This window comes from Labeo rohita, chromosome 18 (assembly GCF_022985175.1).
Source record: "Labeo rohita strain BAU-BD-2019 chromosome 18, IGBB_LRoh.1.0, whole genome shotgun sequence".
NCBI classification, from domain to species: Eukaryota; Metazoa; Chordata; class Actinopteri; order Cypriniformes; family Cyprinidae; genus Labeo; species Labeo rohita.
In genome coordinates this window covers 2,410,960-2,429,706 of record NC_066886.1, presented here as the reverse complement: position 1 = coordinate 2,429,706, position 18,747 = coordinate 2,410,960, and the positions used below count along the sequence as shown (strand labels likewise).

The 18,747-nt window shown below is 29.1% G+C and overlaps 1 protein-coding gene across 1 annotated transcript in view; it reads right to left on the bottom strand.

Moving 5' to 3' along the window:
• capn5a (calpain 5a) overlaps positions 1-18,103 on the bottom strand; it is a 32,114-nt gene extending 14,011 nt beyond the window's left edge. The window contains exons 1-3 of the mRNA XM_051135537.1: positions 17,883-18,103; positions 13,338-13,510; positions 7,084-7,215 (exon numbers count right to left, since the gene is read on the bottom strand). Coding sequence (XP_050991494.1) covers positions 7,084-7,215; positions 13,338-13,502 — 297 coding nt within the window. The 5' untranslated portion in view covers positions 13,503-13,510; positions 17,883-18,103. The remainder of the gene's footprint in view (positions 1-7,083; positions 7,216-13,337; positions 13,511-17,882) is intronic.
• Between the last annotated feature and the right edge of the window lie 644 nt (positions 18,104-18,747).

Sequence of the window (18,747 nt, the reverse complement as noted above, 5' to 3'; positions counted from 1 at the left end):
TTATTAAATCATTATTTTTGCATTATATCATAAAATAAATTTTTTTACAGTAAATATTTAATGTCAACATGTTTTTATCGTTGACTAAAACTATAAAAACATCTTTGTTAAATAAAAAAGAAAATATTACATAAAAAAATAGAAACGTGCTCTTAAAATTAAGCACTTTTAATTCAGTATAAAGAAATAAAAATAATAAATAAAATAAAAATAAATGAAACCTAAATAGTAATATTAAAAAGCACATACAATTATTTTTGCATTATAGAATAAACCTAAATACTTTTATAGTAAACATTTCATGTAGGGCTGTATGATTAATCGCACAGCCCTAATTTCATGTCAACATGTTTGTACTATTGACTAAAACTATAAAAATATATGTGTTAAATAAAAATATTTATATAAATATTACATGAAAATTATAAAAAATATGCCTTTAAATTGAAGCACTACAAATGATAAAAAAACAACCAAAACTACAATAAATAAAACAGAGTAATATTTAAAAGCACACTTTTTACAGTAAACATTTAATGTCAACATGTTTTTATTGTTGACTAAAACTATAAAAATATTTTTGCTAAATAAAAAAAAAAAAAAATTAAATAAAAATAGAAAAATGTTCTGTTAAAATTAAGCACTTTTAATTCAGTATAAAGAAATAAAAAACTCAAATAAAAATAAATGAAACCTAAATAGTAATACACATAAAATTATTTCATAATTTTTTTTGCATTATAGAATAAAATGAAATACTTTTATAGTAAACATTTCATGTCAACATGTTTGTACCGTTGACTAAAACTATAAAAATATTTTTGTTAAATAAAAATATATATAAATATTACATGAAAATTAGAAAAATATGCCTTTAAATTTGAGCACTTTTAATTCAGTAACAGAAAATAAAGCAGCACTAAAAATTATACCAAAAAAAAACTAAAACTAAAATAACTGAAACCAAAATAATACTATTATAAAGCGCTTTAAAAAAAAATGACTAAACCCTTTACATAAAATTGGTAACTTTTTTTTAAAGGTGTCATTTAAGGTATATTTCTAGGGGTTAATAAGGATGAATTCAGGTTTAATTATACAAATAAGAACGGAGTAATATTAATTAATTAAATGAATTTAAGGTTAGGTTTAGGATTAGGGTTTGGTTTAAAGTTAGTTGCAAAGTGTTCCAAACTTAATATGAAAATAAGTATATAAATTATATAAAAATAAATTATAAATTGCTTTTTTTCACAGCTTTTTGCAATGCATTTTGGACTTGTCCTCTCTATTAAGCACAGATGTGATACTGCCTTAATAAATGGCCAAAAACCTCTGCCTACCTTTAAGACTAGCTTTAGCATCTTTAAATACTGCCTAGGTAGTGAGCTCACTATACAAGAGTGTGTGTCCAGACGAGAGATGAGTGTGTCTGATGTGTCTGGCTGTCTTCAGGGGGACGGCAGGAAGACAGGGATGCATTACAGGACAGTAATTAGACCTCAGGAGGAAACCACACGTCTAGTAGAGACAGAACGCACAACACGGACGTATGTGTCCTGCGCGCCGGTGTATATCCGTGTGAGACGCGTTACGGCGAGCGCCGCGCTGTGACAGCGACGGGCAGGACGTCCCGCGAGGCTCTTTAATGAGAGTTACGTGGAGCGACACGGACGGATGACGTAAGACTGTAAGCTCACGAGTGAACGGAAGTGTTTTATTTCCATGTGTTCAGATCTGGAAATGTATAACACATGGAAACAAACAAAAGTCGTCTCGTGGGACGCGATGTTTGTCCACGATCATGCGTCGTGTTTGGACACAAATTAAAATAGAGCAAGGTGATAACCCCAAGTCTCCAATTAGTCACAAAGCATCAAGGCAATCGCATTTTCTCAAAACGAGACTCGTCCTAATAACGCATCATTCGCTCGGTAAGCACATCCCATGGCTCTGATTGTAAGGATTACAGTGTACCTGCAAACACAGCGTAATGAGGAAACGTCACCTCCTGTGTGAAATTACGAGCTTACACTAGTGGATTCAATGGACCACTGTATAAAACAATAACAATCAAACACTGAGTAGAATTTGAGATTTTATTGCATGAAAAATAAGACTTACAAAACAACCGGCAAATGTTCATAAAACTACTTCTGTCCCACTAATACTGCACTCACGTCAAAACTGATGATTCGTCAATATTGCAAAAACGGCTTTTTTGTTAAAATTATAAAGAAACTTTGCAGTTAAAAAAAAAAAAAAAGCTTTAACAGAAAAACAATGTGATGAAAAATGCAACAATGTTGTTATTGTTAGCTAAAACTGACACGAAAAACTCATAAAAATAGTTTTGGCTAATTGAAAAAGCAGAAATAAAAGATTTAAAGAAACATGTTTTAATTTAAAAAAGGCTTTAATTAAAGAAAAAAAAAAAAACTCACTTTTTTCAGTTAGTTGCCAGGGTAATATTTTTTTTTTTTTTTAAGTACTAAAATATAAAAATAAAAATGAAAATAAAAATAAAAATAAAAATATATATATCTTGTGGTTTGTCTGGTTTTATTTTAATTTGTTTCAAATTACAATTTTTTTACATTTAAATTTACAATTTTATTTAACATTTTTATTTTAAATTTCACATTTGTAAAAATGTAAATTTTAAAATGTAAAATTTACAATTTAAAATTTACACTACTGGTCAAAAATTTAGAATAATGGAATAATAGGCTCTTTGCTCATCAAGGCAGCATTTATTTGATTAAAAATGCAGTAAAACAGCAAAATAGTGAAATTTTATTACAATTTATAATAACTATTTTCCATTTTACTATATTTTGAAATATAATATTCCTGCTAGTCAATAAATGTGAATTTTTAGCAGTCTTCTAAAACTAAAAAAAAAATTCATTAAATTAAAGTTAAATCAAAATTTAAAAATAATAATACTAAAACTAAAGCTGAAATTAAAATGTATTAATAATGTATTAAAGTTTTAAAAAATAATAATATAAATAAAAATCTTAAAATGAAAACTAAAAAAAAAAAATGCATTTTGTCTGTGCTTTTAATTTAGATTTAAATGTATTTGTTTTAAATTTGACATTTTGAATTTAAATTTACACTACTGGTCAAAAGTTTAGAACAATTACGATTTTTATGTGTTTGAAAAAAGGCTCATGTGCTCATCAAGGCAGCATTTATTTAATTAAAAATGCAGTAAAAACAGAAAAATAGTGAAATATTATTACAATTCATTATAACACTTTTCTATTTGAATATATTTTGTAATGTAATTTATTTCTGTGAGTCAACGCTGAATTCTCAGAATCCAGTCTTCTAAAACTAAAAAACAAATAAATTAAAGTTAAATCAAAATATTAATAAATAAATAAATAAATAAATAATAATAATAATACTAAACCTAAAGCTGAAAATAAATTAAATATAAATATTAAAATAATAATAATAATAATAATAATAATAATAATAATAATATTAAACCTAAAGCTGAAATTAAATTAAATATAAATATTTAAAAAAATAATAATAATAAAAATATTAAAATTAAAACTGAAAAAAGTCAGATATGCATTTTGTCTGTGCTTGCATTTTAGTTTAAAATGTATTTTTTTTTATTCTTTTTTTAAAATTTACACTACTGGTCAAATTCTGAATAATTAAGATTTTTGTGTGTTTGAAAAAAAAAAACTCTTAGCTCACCAAGGCAGGATTTATTTGATTAAAAATGCAGTAAAAACAGCAAAATAGTGAAATATTATTACAATATTTCACTTGCAACTATAAAAAAAAAACAAAAAAAAAAAAATAAATAAATAAATAAAAATATTGAAACTAGTCAAATAGAAATATTAAAAAAAAAAAAATACAAATAAAATGGAACTACAAACCAATCAGTAACGTACTCCCTTGTTTATGAATTTGAGTTACAGCTGTAAAGAAATTTTGTATTTTTGTAAGTAAAATTTTTTTCTAACAAAAAATAAATATTTTTGCAAAGAAAAAAAATTATAAAGAAATTATAAAGGTTCCAGTGCAAAAAAAAAAAATCCTCATTATTCATCCCCGATTTTTATAGACATGAAGAAAATAGATCAGGTTTGGCATTTTGACGGATTCCGTGCAGCCCCAGGATATAAATAACACAGAGTTGAAAATTACGAAAACCTGAAATTAACCAGACACAGTGTGAATGCATTCAGACTGAACATAACTGAGCTGAGCTTTCACTGGAAGGGAAGAGAAGGCAGGCCGAGTGTTTCAGACTGTTTAAATGACACACAAACACACTGCTGCTCATTAAGATACATATATCGGTCTGACCCTGGTGCCACACCAAGGACAAATAAAAAACAACAACTCAAGTCTGCTTTTCTCATGCTCAGAAATAAAGATAGGTGGTTAAAGTTCAAAACTGGTAACCTTGTTTCTCCAGGGAGATTTTCACTAGTTTATGGCATAATTTTAGAAACAGATTCCACTGACTTCCTTCATTCTAAACCATTACAAATACTTCACTTCCAATTAGGTGATGATGTGAGACTGGTCCTCCTCCCTGACAGGATGTAATATTTTCCAGGCAATAATTAACTCTGCTGGGCTCAGTAATGACAACGCTTCAGTATCAGCGAGTACGAGGTGGAATAAGAATGCAGAATGATTTCCCACAGTATAAACTTTATATAACTCACATCTTCTGACTGGTATATCCCGGGTTATGGGTGTAATCACTCTCACTAGAGGGAATATTAACTTTCATTGACATTTAAACTATTCATTAACCAAATGATAAGGAGGTTTTCTGACTGATATCGCTCAGCAAGGTTGTTGATGAGAAAACCCTTTAAAACTGATCACAGTAATTACCATTTCAGATTAAATATCATAGAGTTATTTTAGTTCAAATGAAAGATTCAGCAAGGGTTCTTGTGTTTCCTGTTAATTTAATTTGACAGTATTTGTTATAAATGTTTGTGGTTTAAAATTAAATTTACACTACTGGCCAAACCTAATTAGAAATACTAAAAAAAAAAAAAAAACCTATAAAAATACTAAAACTTAAACTAGAAGAAAGAAGAAAAAAAAAGAGTTACAACTGCATTTTTGTAAAGAACACATAGTATTTTTACTATAAGTAAAATCTTCAAAAAAAAAAAAAAAAAAAAAAAAAAAAATCATATAAAAGATTCAGCAAGAGTTCTTGCATTCTATTTGAGCCTTTTTTTTTTATTTAAATGTATCTGTTTTAAATTGAAATTTTACATTTCAATTTACACTACTGGTCAAAAAAGTGAAATAATTAAGATTTTTATGTGTTTAAAATAAGTCTTTTCTGCTCACCAAGGCTGCATTTAATTGATTAAAAATGCAGTAAAAACAGCAAAATATGTGAAATATTATTACAATTTATAATAACTATTTTCTATTTGAATATATTTTTTTCCCAGTTAATTTTTTTTACATTTTTTTCCAAGTTTTAGCAGAAAAAAAATGAATAAACAAACAAAACAAAAAAAAGTTATTTAAAAAAAAAAAACATTATTTTATAGGCATGTTGATATCAAATAATGTATAATACAAAATTTTTTGGGGGCCAAACTATGCATCCCTACATAGCAAACACAGAGTTTTAGTGGGATTTTTTTTATAAACAAACAAAATAAAAAAGCAAAGAAAATTTAAAATGCAAATTAAAATACAAATAAAAACTAACTTATTATTGTACAGCCATACTGATAATAAATAATGTATAATAAAATTATAATTTTTTTGGCCAAACTATGCATCCCTACATACCAAACACAGAGTTTTAGTGGGGAAAAAAAAGAATTAATAAACAAACAAACAAACAAAATAAAAAAGCAAAGAAAACTTAAAATTCAAATTAAAATACAAATTAAAAACAACATATTATTTTAATAAAATGCTAATTAAAATACAAATAAAAACGAACTTATTATTTTACAGCCATACTGATATTAAATAATGTATAAGAAAATTAATTTTTTTGGCCAAACTATGCATCCCTACATAGCAAACATGGAGTTTTAGTGGGGGAAAAAAATGAATAAAAAACAAACAAACAAACAAACAAAAAAAGCAAAGAAAATTTAAAATGCAAATTAAAATACAAACAAAAAATAACATATTATTTTACAGCCATATTTATATTAAATAATGTATAATAAATTCACTTTTTTGGCCAAACTTTGCACCCCTACATAGCAAACATGGAATTTTAGTGGGGAAAAAAATGAATAAAAAAAACAACAAAAAAAACAAAAAACAAACAAACAAACAAAAAAAAGCAATAAAAATAAAAAATAAAATGCAAATTAAAATACACAAAGAAAATAACATTATTTTATACCCATGCTGATATTAAATAATGTATAGCAATAAAAATAAAAAATAAAATGCAAATTAAAATAGAAATAAAAAAATAACATTGTTTTATAGCCATACTGATATTAAATAATGTATAATAAAATTAATTTTTGGCCAAAATATGCATGACAAGAATAAATTACTTTTTAAATATATTAGAAAATAGTTAGATTAGAAATTGTTAGAATATTTCACAATTATACTGTTTTAACAGCATTTTTATTTAAATAAATGCATCCTTGGTGAGCAGAAAATATAAATAATAAAACACATTAAAATCTTAATTATTTGAAACTTTTGACCAGTAGCACAAATTTAAATTTTAAATTTAAATTTAAATTTAATGCAAAGCTGATCAGAGTCTTCAGTGTCACATGATCCTTCAGAAATCATTCTAATATGCTAATTTGCTGCTCAAGAAACATTTCTTTCTTAATATTTTTGTGGAAACACCACACTTTTGACTTCAAGATATATTCATATATACTATTAATCAGTTCATGCATTCCCTGGGAGTTGAACCCATGACCTTTTGCATCGCTGGCGTCATAATTTTTTTTTTTTTTTTTTTTACTATTTTTTCAGTGTCTCATTCCATATTTTAAGAAGCCATGTCAAGTTACAAAAGTGGTAACTAGGTATAAGTTGTGTTTAGCACTATCGGCATGAACTCACCTTCTGCCACAGAGCTTCTCTGGAGGCCAGACTGGAACAGGCCGCCACAAACCAGCAATTTCCCAGCTGCCCCTGGTGCAGGTCATGAGCGCTGATCCCATTCACAAACAAGTGTGGGTCTTCACACAGATCCTGTTTTACAGACAGACAAAGAGATTCCTATAATTCACACATGTATTCATCAGAGTCTTGTTACAGCAGGACCGCAGGGCAGTGTGTTTGTGTCACCTGTAATTAATCTGGACATGTTTTCCTGTTCTCGGTTAACCTGTTTAGTGTGTCATTGAGGCTTTTAATGTTTATTAATGGTCTAAGTGCTCATTTAGAAGATTAGTTTAAGGATTAGTTTTCTCCGTAAATGCAACGAACATGGATAAGCTGGTAATTCTGGTTAAAAGTCAACATGAAATTCAAGATATTTAAACAAGAAAACAGACTTGAATTGATGAGCATCTTGACATTTCGTAATATTAACTAGGCTGCACTGCTAAAATGCATGTATGAGTCCTAGATGACAGCAGAAAACCAAAGCTATTTCAGAGAGCGAGCTGACATTTTGATGGCAGACTACAAGTGCAATCTTATTTGCTTTTCAATAACATGCACTGATGAATCACTGACAATCAGGAATGTGAATCAAGCAAAGGAAGTAAATAAGTTCCATTTGGTTCATTTTATGCTGACTTGACAACATTGGAACTGATGAGACTGGTGTTAAATGGCTAATTTAAAAAAAAATCTAAATCACAGATTAATTAAATATAATGCATTTAGGCAACGAATGCAACGTGCGCCATTCATTTCATCTGATTTGTAATGAGAAGGGTTTATAAACCTGTTGCCACCAAAGAAGAAACTTTAAGAGATTCCTGTGGTTTTCTGGTAAAATAAAAGATTGATTGTTTAATGTCTGAGAATTAAAAATTTAAGACATAGTATTATTATTATTATTATTATTATTATTATTATTATTAATAATAATAATAATAATAATAATAATAATAATAATGATATAATTATAATAATAAACAATCAACATTAATTCCATTTTATATTTTAATTTATTTTAATTTTATATTTTTAAAATTGGGAAAAATATTATAATTATATTTTATTATGCCTACCATTTATTAAATTATATTGCAATAGATTATTATCATTAAGAATAATAATAATAATAATAATAATAAACAACCAAAATGTATTATATTTTATACTTTACATTTCAGTTATATTTTAATATTATTATAACAATTTATTACTTATATTACAATTATTATTATTATTATTATTATTATTATTGCTGTTGTTGTTGTTGTTAATAATCATAATAAATAAACAAACCAGTATTAATTATATTTTAATACAATTTATATTATAATATTAGAAAACACACTGTATTATTATTATTGCTAATAACAACAACAACAAACAACCAACAATAATTATATTTTCTATTTTAATTTATACTTTAATTTTATAATTCAATTGTATTTTAATATTAGAAAATTATTCATATTTATTATTATTATTATTCTTATATTTTATTATTATTACTATTTGTCATTTATATTATAATATATTATTCTTATTAATAATAATAATAAGAAGAAGAAGAATGTATTGTTGTTAATAATAATAATTAATAATAATAATAATAAATAAACCAATATTAATTATATAATATTTGAATACATGTTATACAAACATACTGTATTGTTATTATTATTATAATTATTATCATCAATTTAATTTACAATTAAATAGTTTTATTACAATTATTATATTTTAACATTTCCTTAATATTTATTATTATTATAATATTATTATTAATAATGATGATAATTATGATAATAATAATAATAATAATATTATTATTATTATTATTATTATTATTATTATTATTATTATTAATTATTATTATTAACACAAGAATAACTAAATAAGACACAAGACAACACATTCTTTCTCCTTCCCCATCTTTACTAAACACAACATCTAGTATTATGTCAGATGCTAAAGAAAACAACAGCTGCAGTGAGGAAGAGCTGCTTCATGTGACAATCATGAGTAAAGGTCTGATTTGCCAACGGCCCGAATTAACAAAGCAGACATATGCTTCAGCAAACAGCATAAACGCTGTCGGTTTCCTGTGGGTGGAAGATTGCATTACACTTGTTCAACTGCATTGCGTTCACATGCCTGAACAGAACAGACGGCGAAACAGGGAGTGTCCTGAATATATGAAGCAATGCTCCCTAAACGCAAACACAATGCTCTTTGTGAGCATTCTAGTGATGTTTACTACTGAGCATACTTAGTATTAAGCTTAGGGGTGTAACGTTTGTGTTTCTGACATTTCTCAAACTGTGAGTCTGTTGAAGAGAGGTGTCCTGGTACTTTACCAAGTGCATCAAATGCACCATTTTTACCTGAAAAAAAAAAAAAAACACTACTAACAATCTACATGAAAATCACTGCGCAAATACTAGATAAAGCAAGCTTTAAGCTTATCTAACAATGCCAGTCCACTCAAGGATTACTTAAAACCTCATGCATATTTAACTAGTTAATAGACCGCCAAAAAGATTTTTCCCAGAGCCTTTAATGCACTGGATTCAAGAGGTTTTGGGTTTGCTTTGTGTAATGAGCTTTAGCTAAATGCTGCTGAAAAGACTCTGAATACAACAGGGAGGGGAAAAAGAAGAGAAACAATACATTGCATACAATACAAATTAGACTAAATTGATGTCTGTCATCATTTTAAAGACATTCTGCTCTAAATGCTTGTATTTGTGCTCATTAATACATTTTTGAAGATGCGTCACAAGATGGTTGTGTAGTCAGCGTAATTTGATAATATACACTACCGTTCAATAAATTGGGGTCTGTGAGATATTTTATTTAGCAAGGATGCTTTAAATTGATCAAAAGTGACAATAAAAGACATTTATAATGTTACAATAATGTCAATTAAATGCAGTTCTTTTGAACTTTGTTTTTTCAAAAATCCTAAAAAAATAACACATCACAGTTCAGCAAAAATATGAAGCAGCATAACTGTTTTTAATATTTATAATAACCTGAAATGCTTTTTAAAAATCAGCAATATTAGAGTGATTTCTGAAAGATCATGTGACACTGAAGACGGGAGTGATGATGCTGAAAATTCAGCTTTGATCACAGAAATAAATTACATTTTAAAGTATATTAAAATAGAAAAACAATATTTTAAATTGCAATAATATTTCACAATATTACATTTTTTTCTGTCAAAAAATATAATCAGTTCAGCTTTGCATCAGAGAAATCAATTTTGTTTTAAAATATATTCACATAGAAAACAGCCATTTTACTGATGTTTTTAATCAAATAAATAATTAATAATAATAATAATTATTATTATTATTAATTTAATAAGAATACATTTTATTTTAGTATATATTCACATAGAAATCAGTTATAATATAATATTTATAATATTATAACATTATAATATTTCACATTTTTACTGATTTTACTGTATTTTTAATCAAATAAATGCAGCCTAAGTGAGCATAAGAGATTTGTTTTTAAAAATATTTTAAAAAATTCTTACCAACCCCAAACTTTTAAATGGTAGTGTACTGAATATTGCATATGAAAATAGATTTATTTATTATTTTTGCCATGGTCTACATACACTGCTGTTCAAAAGTATAGGATCAGTAATATTTTTAATGTTTTTAAAGAAGTCTTTTTAGCTCATCAAGGCTGCATTTATTTGATTAAAAATACAGAAAAAAAAAAAAATTGTAAAAATTGTCAAATATTATTATTATTTAAAAAAAATAAATAAAAATAAAATTTATTTCTCTGATGCAAAGCTGAATTGATTATATTTTTTGAAAGAAAAAAAAAACTGTAATATTGTGAAATATTATTGCAATTTAAAATATTGTTTTTCTATTTTAATATACTTTAAAATAGAATTTATTCCTGTAATGCAAAGCTGAATTTTCAGCATCATTACTCCAGTCTTCAGTGTCACATGATCCTTCAGAAATCATATTTATGATTATGATTTCATATTTATTTATGGAAACCTGGAATATTTTTTCAGTATTATTTGATAAGCAAAACGTTAAAAAGAACAGCATTTATTTAAAATAGAAATCTTTTGTACGGCTCAGGTTTATTTATATGCTTCGAAAACATATTTATTTATCACACACCACGACTCCAGTTATGACAGCTACAGGAAACCATTCCTGTACACAAACCTTTACTCATGCACATTTCTAAACAATAACTATTATAATCTTTGGCCAAATATAATATCATCAAGCGTTTACAACCGAGTCAAGGATGTGGCTGTATGAAGTGGTTATTGTTTTAACGATAAACACATTTATCTGGCGTGAGTTTAAACACACAAGTAACACGTGGGGTCCAGTTACACAAGAACAGTTACGGCCAAAAGAGCCACACCTTCCATACACACACAGATCAGATATGATTAATGAAATTTTCAGGCTGTTTAGGTGATGGGTTTTATCTTAGCAGCCATAAAATCAAATGCTTAAAGTGAATTATTGGTTATGAAAGGGCATTAATTATCAGTGCTGTCTGCTTACTTTTGCTTTTGTTTATACTTCAAATTCGTATTTTAATCCTGAATCTTAAGCGTTAAATATAATCACATTTATGAAGTAGATTAGATTATAAAATAATCAGACTTATTTAATATTAAAAAGGAAAACATATCTTATCCTAAACTTATTTATTAAATAAACCTGATTATAAAACAATTTTACAATAAAATAAAACAAAATATACAAATATCAAGTTTCATACGTCAATCTTGAATTTTAAGTGTTAAATTATCAGATTTATTAAATATTATTATGAAATAAAAAGATTTATTTAATAGTAAAACAGGGAAACTGTTTTAGACCAATATCAAGTTTCATAATAAAATAGAGAAAATAAACCAATATCAAGTTTTATACTATAACGCTGCTCTTAATGTGTTAAATTATCAGATTTATGAAATAAACCTGATCATAAAATAATTTGTTTAATAAAATAGGGAAAATATACAAATATCAAGATTCGTACTTCAATCCTGGATTTTAAGTGTTACAAAAATTATAATAAATCAGATTTATGAATGAATTCATATAAAATAATTAGACTTTTTTAATAATAAAACAGGGAAAACAGACCATTATCAATTTCATACTTTAATCCTGAACTTTAAGTGTTACATTTATAAATTTATCAGATTTATTTAACAATAAAACAGGAAAACAGACTAAAATCAAGTTTCATACTTTAATTCTGAATTTTAAGTTTTCAATTATTAGATTTAGGAAATAAATTGCATTAACAAATGGTTAGATTTATTTAATATTAAAATAGGGAAAATAAACCAATATCAAGTTTCATACGTTAATGCTGCGTTTGAAGTGTTAAATGATCAGATTTACGAAATAAACCTGATTCTAAAACTATTTGTTTAATAATAAAATATATAAATATCAAGTATCTTGAATTTTAAGAGTTAAATTAACAGATTTATGAAATAAATCTGCTTATAAAATAATTAGATTTAATAATAAAATAGGGAAAATAGATCAATATACAATATACAAATTTATAAAATAAATCAAATTATAAAATAGTTCTATTTACCTAAAAATAAAATATGAAAAAAAAGAGCATTAAGTTTCATACTTTAATCTTAAACTTTACTGTTAAATTATAAAATCTTTGAAACAAATCTGATTCTAAAATATTTAGATTTATTTAATACAATATACAGTTTCATACTTTAATTGTGAACTTTAAGTGTTACGTTAGCAAGTTTGTGAAATAAACTGTTTTATCCACCTTATTTTTCAACACAGAAATAAGCATTTTCTTTGTGCAGTAAACAGTAAAACTGTTTGCACTACAAACAGTGTGCTCACAATTAAAACAACACATTAAAATACTATGGTAAGATGCACCAGTTTGCAATATTAAGCAGCAAAACAAGCTGTTGTCTACAGCTAAAAACAGCTGGAAGCAAATGACAACGGAAGCAACACACAAATGGCCACGCCTGCTCATCCAGGAAAAATAAGGTGGATAACATAATTAGGTGTATTTAATAATCCAATGTGAAAAACAGATGTAATTACAACACAAATGCAACAACGTATTCACATTATGCAACAAATGACTCATTGCATGACACTTGCATCCACAAATCTGTGATTTTCCCTTACCTTTGGTCTCTTCCAGGTGACTCTTCCGATGCGGTTTCCTTGAGAGAAGAGCGACTGGTCCACAGCGGGGAAGACGGGGTCTTCAAACAGAGTCCTGTTCTGCTGGCACTGTTTCCTTAGGGCTGCAAACTGCTGCCCTTCAAACGGCTTCACTGACGAGAACATCCTGCAGTCTGAAACAACACACACACAGAAGATGGTAATGCAAAAACCTTCTGCGGGTTATTGACCTCGCCGGTGGGATCGGTTTACTGCAACGTCCCTTGCATTCACCTGATCTGTTTCAGTATAAGTGTGAAATATGACTGCGATTCAGAACAAGAACTGAATTATGGCTGTCATTTATATATCAGAGCAAAACGGCTAATATGTATGGGTGTGTTTCCTTGGTCTGGATCACACTCAACACAGTTTGACATTAACAAAATAGTTTAAACATAGCATTACATCACTTGCTCAGCAATGGATCCTCTGCAGTGAATGGGTGCCGTCGGAATGAGAGTCCAAACAGCTGATAAAAACATCACAATATTCCACAATTAATCCACACCACTCCAGTCCATCAGTTAACAGCTTAAGAAGACAAAAGCTGCGTGTTTGTGAGAAACAAATCTATCAAGACATTTTTAACGCCAATCTGTTTTTCCCAGCTAAAGTCTATAATTCATAATATTACTTCCTCCAGTGAAAATGTCCACGCCCTGTTTTCATCTCACAACAAAAACCACCCATATATTTTTAGCTTGTAGAGGGGTCTTGATCTGCGCATATTTCTCTCCTGATTCAGAAAACATTGAATTATGAATTTATTCTTACTAACATAGAGCGGTTTGCTTCACAAGATGTTAGTTGATGGACTGGAGTGGTGTGGATTACTTTTGAATTATTGTGGTTTTTAAATCAGCTGTTTGGACTCACATTCTGACGGCACCCATTCACTGCAGAGGATTTACTGGTGAGCAAGGGGCCCAGTGGGATCGGTTTACTGCAACATCCCTTGCATTCGCCTGATCTGTTCCAGAGTAAGTGTGTGTTTTCGGAAGAAACGTGGTTGTAATTCAGAACAAGAACTGAGTGATGCCTGTCATTTATATAGCAGAGCAAAAAGGCTAATGCAGAAACACTGTTTTTGATATGTTTCTCTAGTCTGGATACTCACAGTTTGACATTAAAGAAACAGTTCACCTAAAAATGAAAATGGGCTAAAAATGTACTCATCCTCAGGCTATCCGAAATGAAGATGAGTTTGTTTCTTCATCAGATTTGGAAAAATGTAGCAATGCATCACTTGCTCACCAATGGATCCTTTGCAGTGAATGGGTGCCATCGGAATGAGAGCCAAACAGCTGATGAAAACATCACAATAATCCTCAAGTAATCCACACCACTCCAGTCCATCAATTAACATCTTGAGAAGTCAAAAGCTGTGTGTTTGCGAGAAACAAATCTATTAAGATGTTTTTTCCCAGCTAAAATACAAGTCTATAATCCATAATATTACTTCCTCCAGTGAAAATGTCCACGTCCTGTTTTCATCTCACAACAAAAACCACCCATATATTTTTAGCTTGTAGAGGGGTCTTGATCTGCGCATATTTCTCTCCTGATTCAGAAAACATTGAATTATGAATTTATTCTTACAAACATGCAGCTTTTTGCTTCACAAGATGTTAACTGATGGACTGGAGTGGACTTGTGGATTATTGTGATGTTTTTATCAGCTGTTTGGACTCACATTCTGACGGCACCCATTCACTGCAGAGGATCCATTGCTGAGCAAGGGGTCCAGTGGGATCGGTTTACTGCAACATCCCTTGCATTCGCCTGATCTGTTCCAAAGTAAGTGTGTGTTTTTGGGAAGAAATGTGGTTGTAATTCAAAACAAGAACTGAGTTATGCCTGTCATTTATATAGCAGAGCAAAAAGGCTAATGTAGAAACACTGTTTTGGATGTGTTTCTCTGGTCTGGATATTCAACACAGTTTGACATTAAAGAAACAGTTCACCCAAAAATGAAAATGGGCTAAAAATGTACTCATCCTAAGGCTATCCGAAATGAAGAGAAGTTTGTTTCTTCATCAGATTTGGAAAAATGTAGCATTGCATCACTTGCTCACCAATGGATCCTTTGCAGTGAATGGGTGCCGTCGGAATGAGAGCCAAACAGCTGATAAAAACATCACAATAATCCACAAGTAATCCACTCTAGTCCATTAATTAACATCTTGAGAAGACAAAGGCTTCATATGATGTTAACTGATGGACTGGAGTGGTGTGGATTACTGTGATGTTTTTATTGGCTGTTTGGACTCTCATTCTGACGGCACCCATTGGTGAGCAAGTGATGCAATGCTACACTACTCCAAATCTGATGGAAAAACAAACTCATCTACATCTTGCATGGCCTGAGGGTGAGCATATTTTAAGCAAATTTAGATTTTTGGGATTTTTTTTTTTATGTTTTCTTTACACAACTCTAAAAAGAAAACATGTTTTGGAAGCAAAATAGCTCAAAACCAACCATTGCCTTCTAATACAGGTTTGAACGACATGATGGGAACTAATCCTTATGTAAAACTCTTTAACTTTCATGCAAAACACATCTGAAAGCCACATGAGCAGTGTGACATGAGTCAGTATCACGCTGTTAAACCAGAAAACCAGAAAAAAGGAAAAAAAAAAAATTCAGAAATCGTCTCTAAGCATTTGCTAAACACGACCGGCCTCTTTCAGTTTACTGTGCTCTTCTGCTTTTTGCTCTGGTGTTTATCACTCTTGACGGAGTACTGTGGGTCGTCCTGCAGGATTTACAAATGGAAGACAGACCTCATTCATCTGCATGCAGCCATAAAAGCATTACACACGACTGTGAGGAAGAAAAGATCGATACGGAGATTAGATGAATCTGCTTATGAGACCATACACCCATCCAGACCGGAATTACTGAAACACACCATCATACTGACAGCACAAAAGATTCTGCAGTCTTGTTTCTGAAGGCAAACACTACACAAACCCTTTCACAACACATGGACCTTTATTCTGGACAATGAGGATCATGAGACTGAGTCAGTGATGGCATAGTGTTTTTACAGAGGGTGCGTCTTTAATTGGTGACATTTTAGAAAGTCTCTGGACATTTAAAATGTGTAATTATCATTGCAACAATGCATCATCTGTGCAAATATCACTTAATATGATGCAACTAGGTTTACTTTTTTCACGTTAAAATGTGAATATCAAATGTGATGTATGATCAGGCTCTCATTAATCACTGTATTGAATTGCATTATGCGTTTTGTGACAACTAATATTTGTCATTTTATGTAAGGAAATGCTACATTGTTATAAGATCTCATTTGTTTACATAAAAGCTATTTTATCTTACTTTTTGTCCAGATTGTATATTTTTGCTCAGTTTAAGCCACTAAATAAAATCGAGCCATTTTTCCATCAAGTTTGAGCTTCATCATCTAACTTTATCATACTATATGTGCCTTAAATATTAAAATCAAATACAATTTTTCCTTAAAACATAATAACAGTTTCATTTAAACCTGACTTGATTTAAGTTTAAGTATATTTCAAGGAAAACAAAGATTATACATTAGAAAAACAATACAGTAGTAGACAATTTAAAACAAAGACTTTTATAAAAACAAACAAAACAAAGACACTTATAAAACAAAGTGTACATAAAATTGTATAAAAGATTCTTTAAATTTACTTTTGAAAAAAATTAATCTTATAAAACAAATCCTTAAGAGTTTGTCCTGATTAGGAACCTTTTCCATTTAATTTAAGAACAGGACTTTTATTATTTAATATGTGAGGTTTTACAGGGTTAAAACACCAGGTGACTAAACGACAAAAATTAAGAAACCTGAGATGATTTTAGTGGATGTCAGTTAAGCATCCAAACACTTTTCGGGCCCATTAAAACTTAAACTTTTTGTGAACGACTAAACAAAACACTTACGCAACCACAAACAACTTCATTTTGGTTGCCTACAGATAAGCATGTTTTATTGTTAGAAGGACAATATGTTTTTGTAAAAAAAAAAAAAAATAATAATAAAATGTTTAGAATGTAAAATGTTACAGTACAGACAATCGAAAACAATTTCTGATACATTGTATCAAATGGACTGGTTCACACAGTTTTTGCAAATGTTTGTAACAACTGATAATAATTATAACAACTATTTCATAGAGATTGCACTCACAAAATTTCATTCATGTGGTTTCCAGGCTTGGAAACCACAACTTAATTCTTCATATTCAAATTTGTCAAGAACACAGAATTCAAATGTATCAAGTTCATCACAGAATGTTACAGTGTAACTCCGCCCTTTTCAACATTCCACACGCAAACAAACTTGAAACATATCACAACAAAAACACTAAACACGTTCAAAAAAGTTGAAAACACCGTGTACATGTAGGTTTTGCGGTCTGGAATAAAGCCACAAGAAGACCCCATACACTTGCACACACTTAAAAAACACCAAATCTGTTGCAAGAACCTTAAATGCCGTCGTTTACCTGCAAAACTCTTCCTGCTTGTGGATATTCAAATGAGGTGTGAACAGATGCTTCTTATGATTTACAGCTCCATATGCACACACGCATGTCCACAGGTTTCTCCTCAATCCTCCAGAGACTGTAATCCAGCGAACTGTGTTTGTATCTATTTCCTCGTGTGTTTCATGTTCACTGCGCTCTCTGAGGGAGGGGCCTTCACTGCTCACACTCGTGTGTGTCTCTGCAACTCATCCCAATTTATCAGAAGGGAAACACTGGGTGAAAAAGAGTTATCGAGATACAGAATCAGACTTTTCTGAGAAACAGGACTTTTGCTCGCTGTTTACTGTTTCGCTGTAATTTTAGATCAAGTTTTCTAAAGCCAGCTAAGAAAAACAAAACGACAAATGTAAGAAAAAACACAAAACGTAGTTTGACAAACCATACTTATGTTTAAGTTTCCTGCTGCCACCGTGTGGAAAAACACTACATTTTAATGAGGATCGCTGTAGACAGGTAGAATCGCGATCATTATAAAATGTACTTAAACATAGGTATATCAGTCTAAAATTGTCTTTGTTCGCTTATATAGTAGTTTTTTAATTACTAAGAAAAATAAAAAATAATAAATTATCGCCTACACAGCGGTTTAAGTAGGGCGGGGTTGTGATGTGATGTTTGTTACTTTTCGCAGCGCTGTTCGTGATGGGCCAATCAACTTTCATTTCGGTTAATCAAATGCTGCGCGAATTTACATTTGCGTTTTTGTGTAAATCTTTTGAAAATTGCTGGCAGCGTGATCTGCCACATCCACACAAGAGCAGCAACTAATTAACTTATAATTTACTTAATTAAACCTGAAAATAATTTAGTTACATTTTTGTTT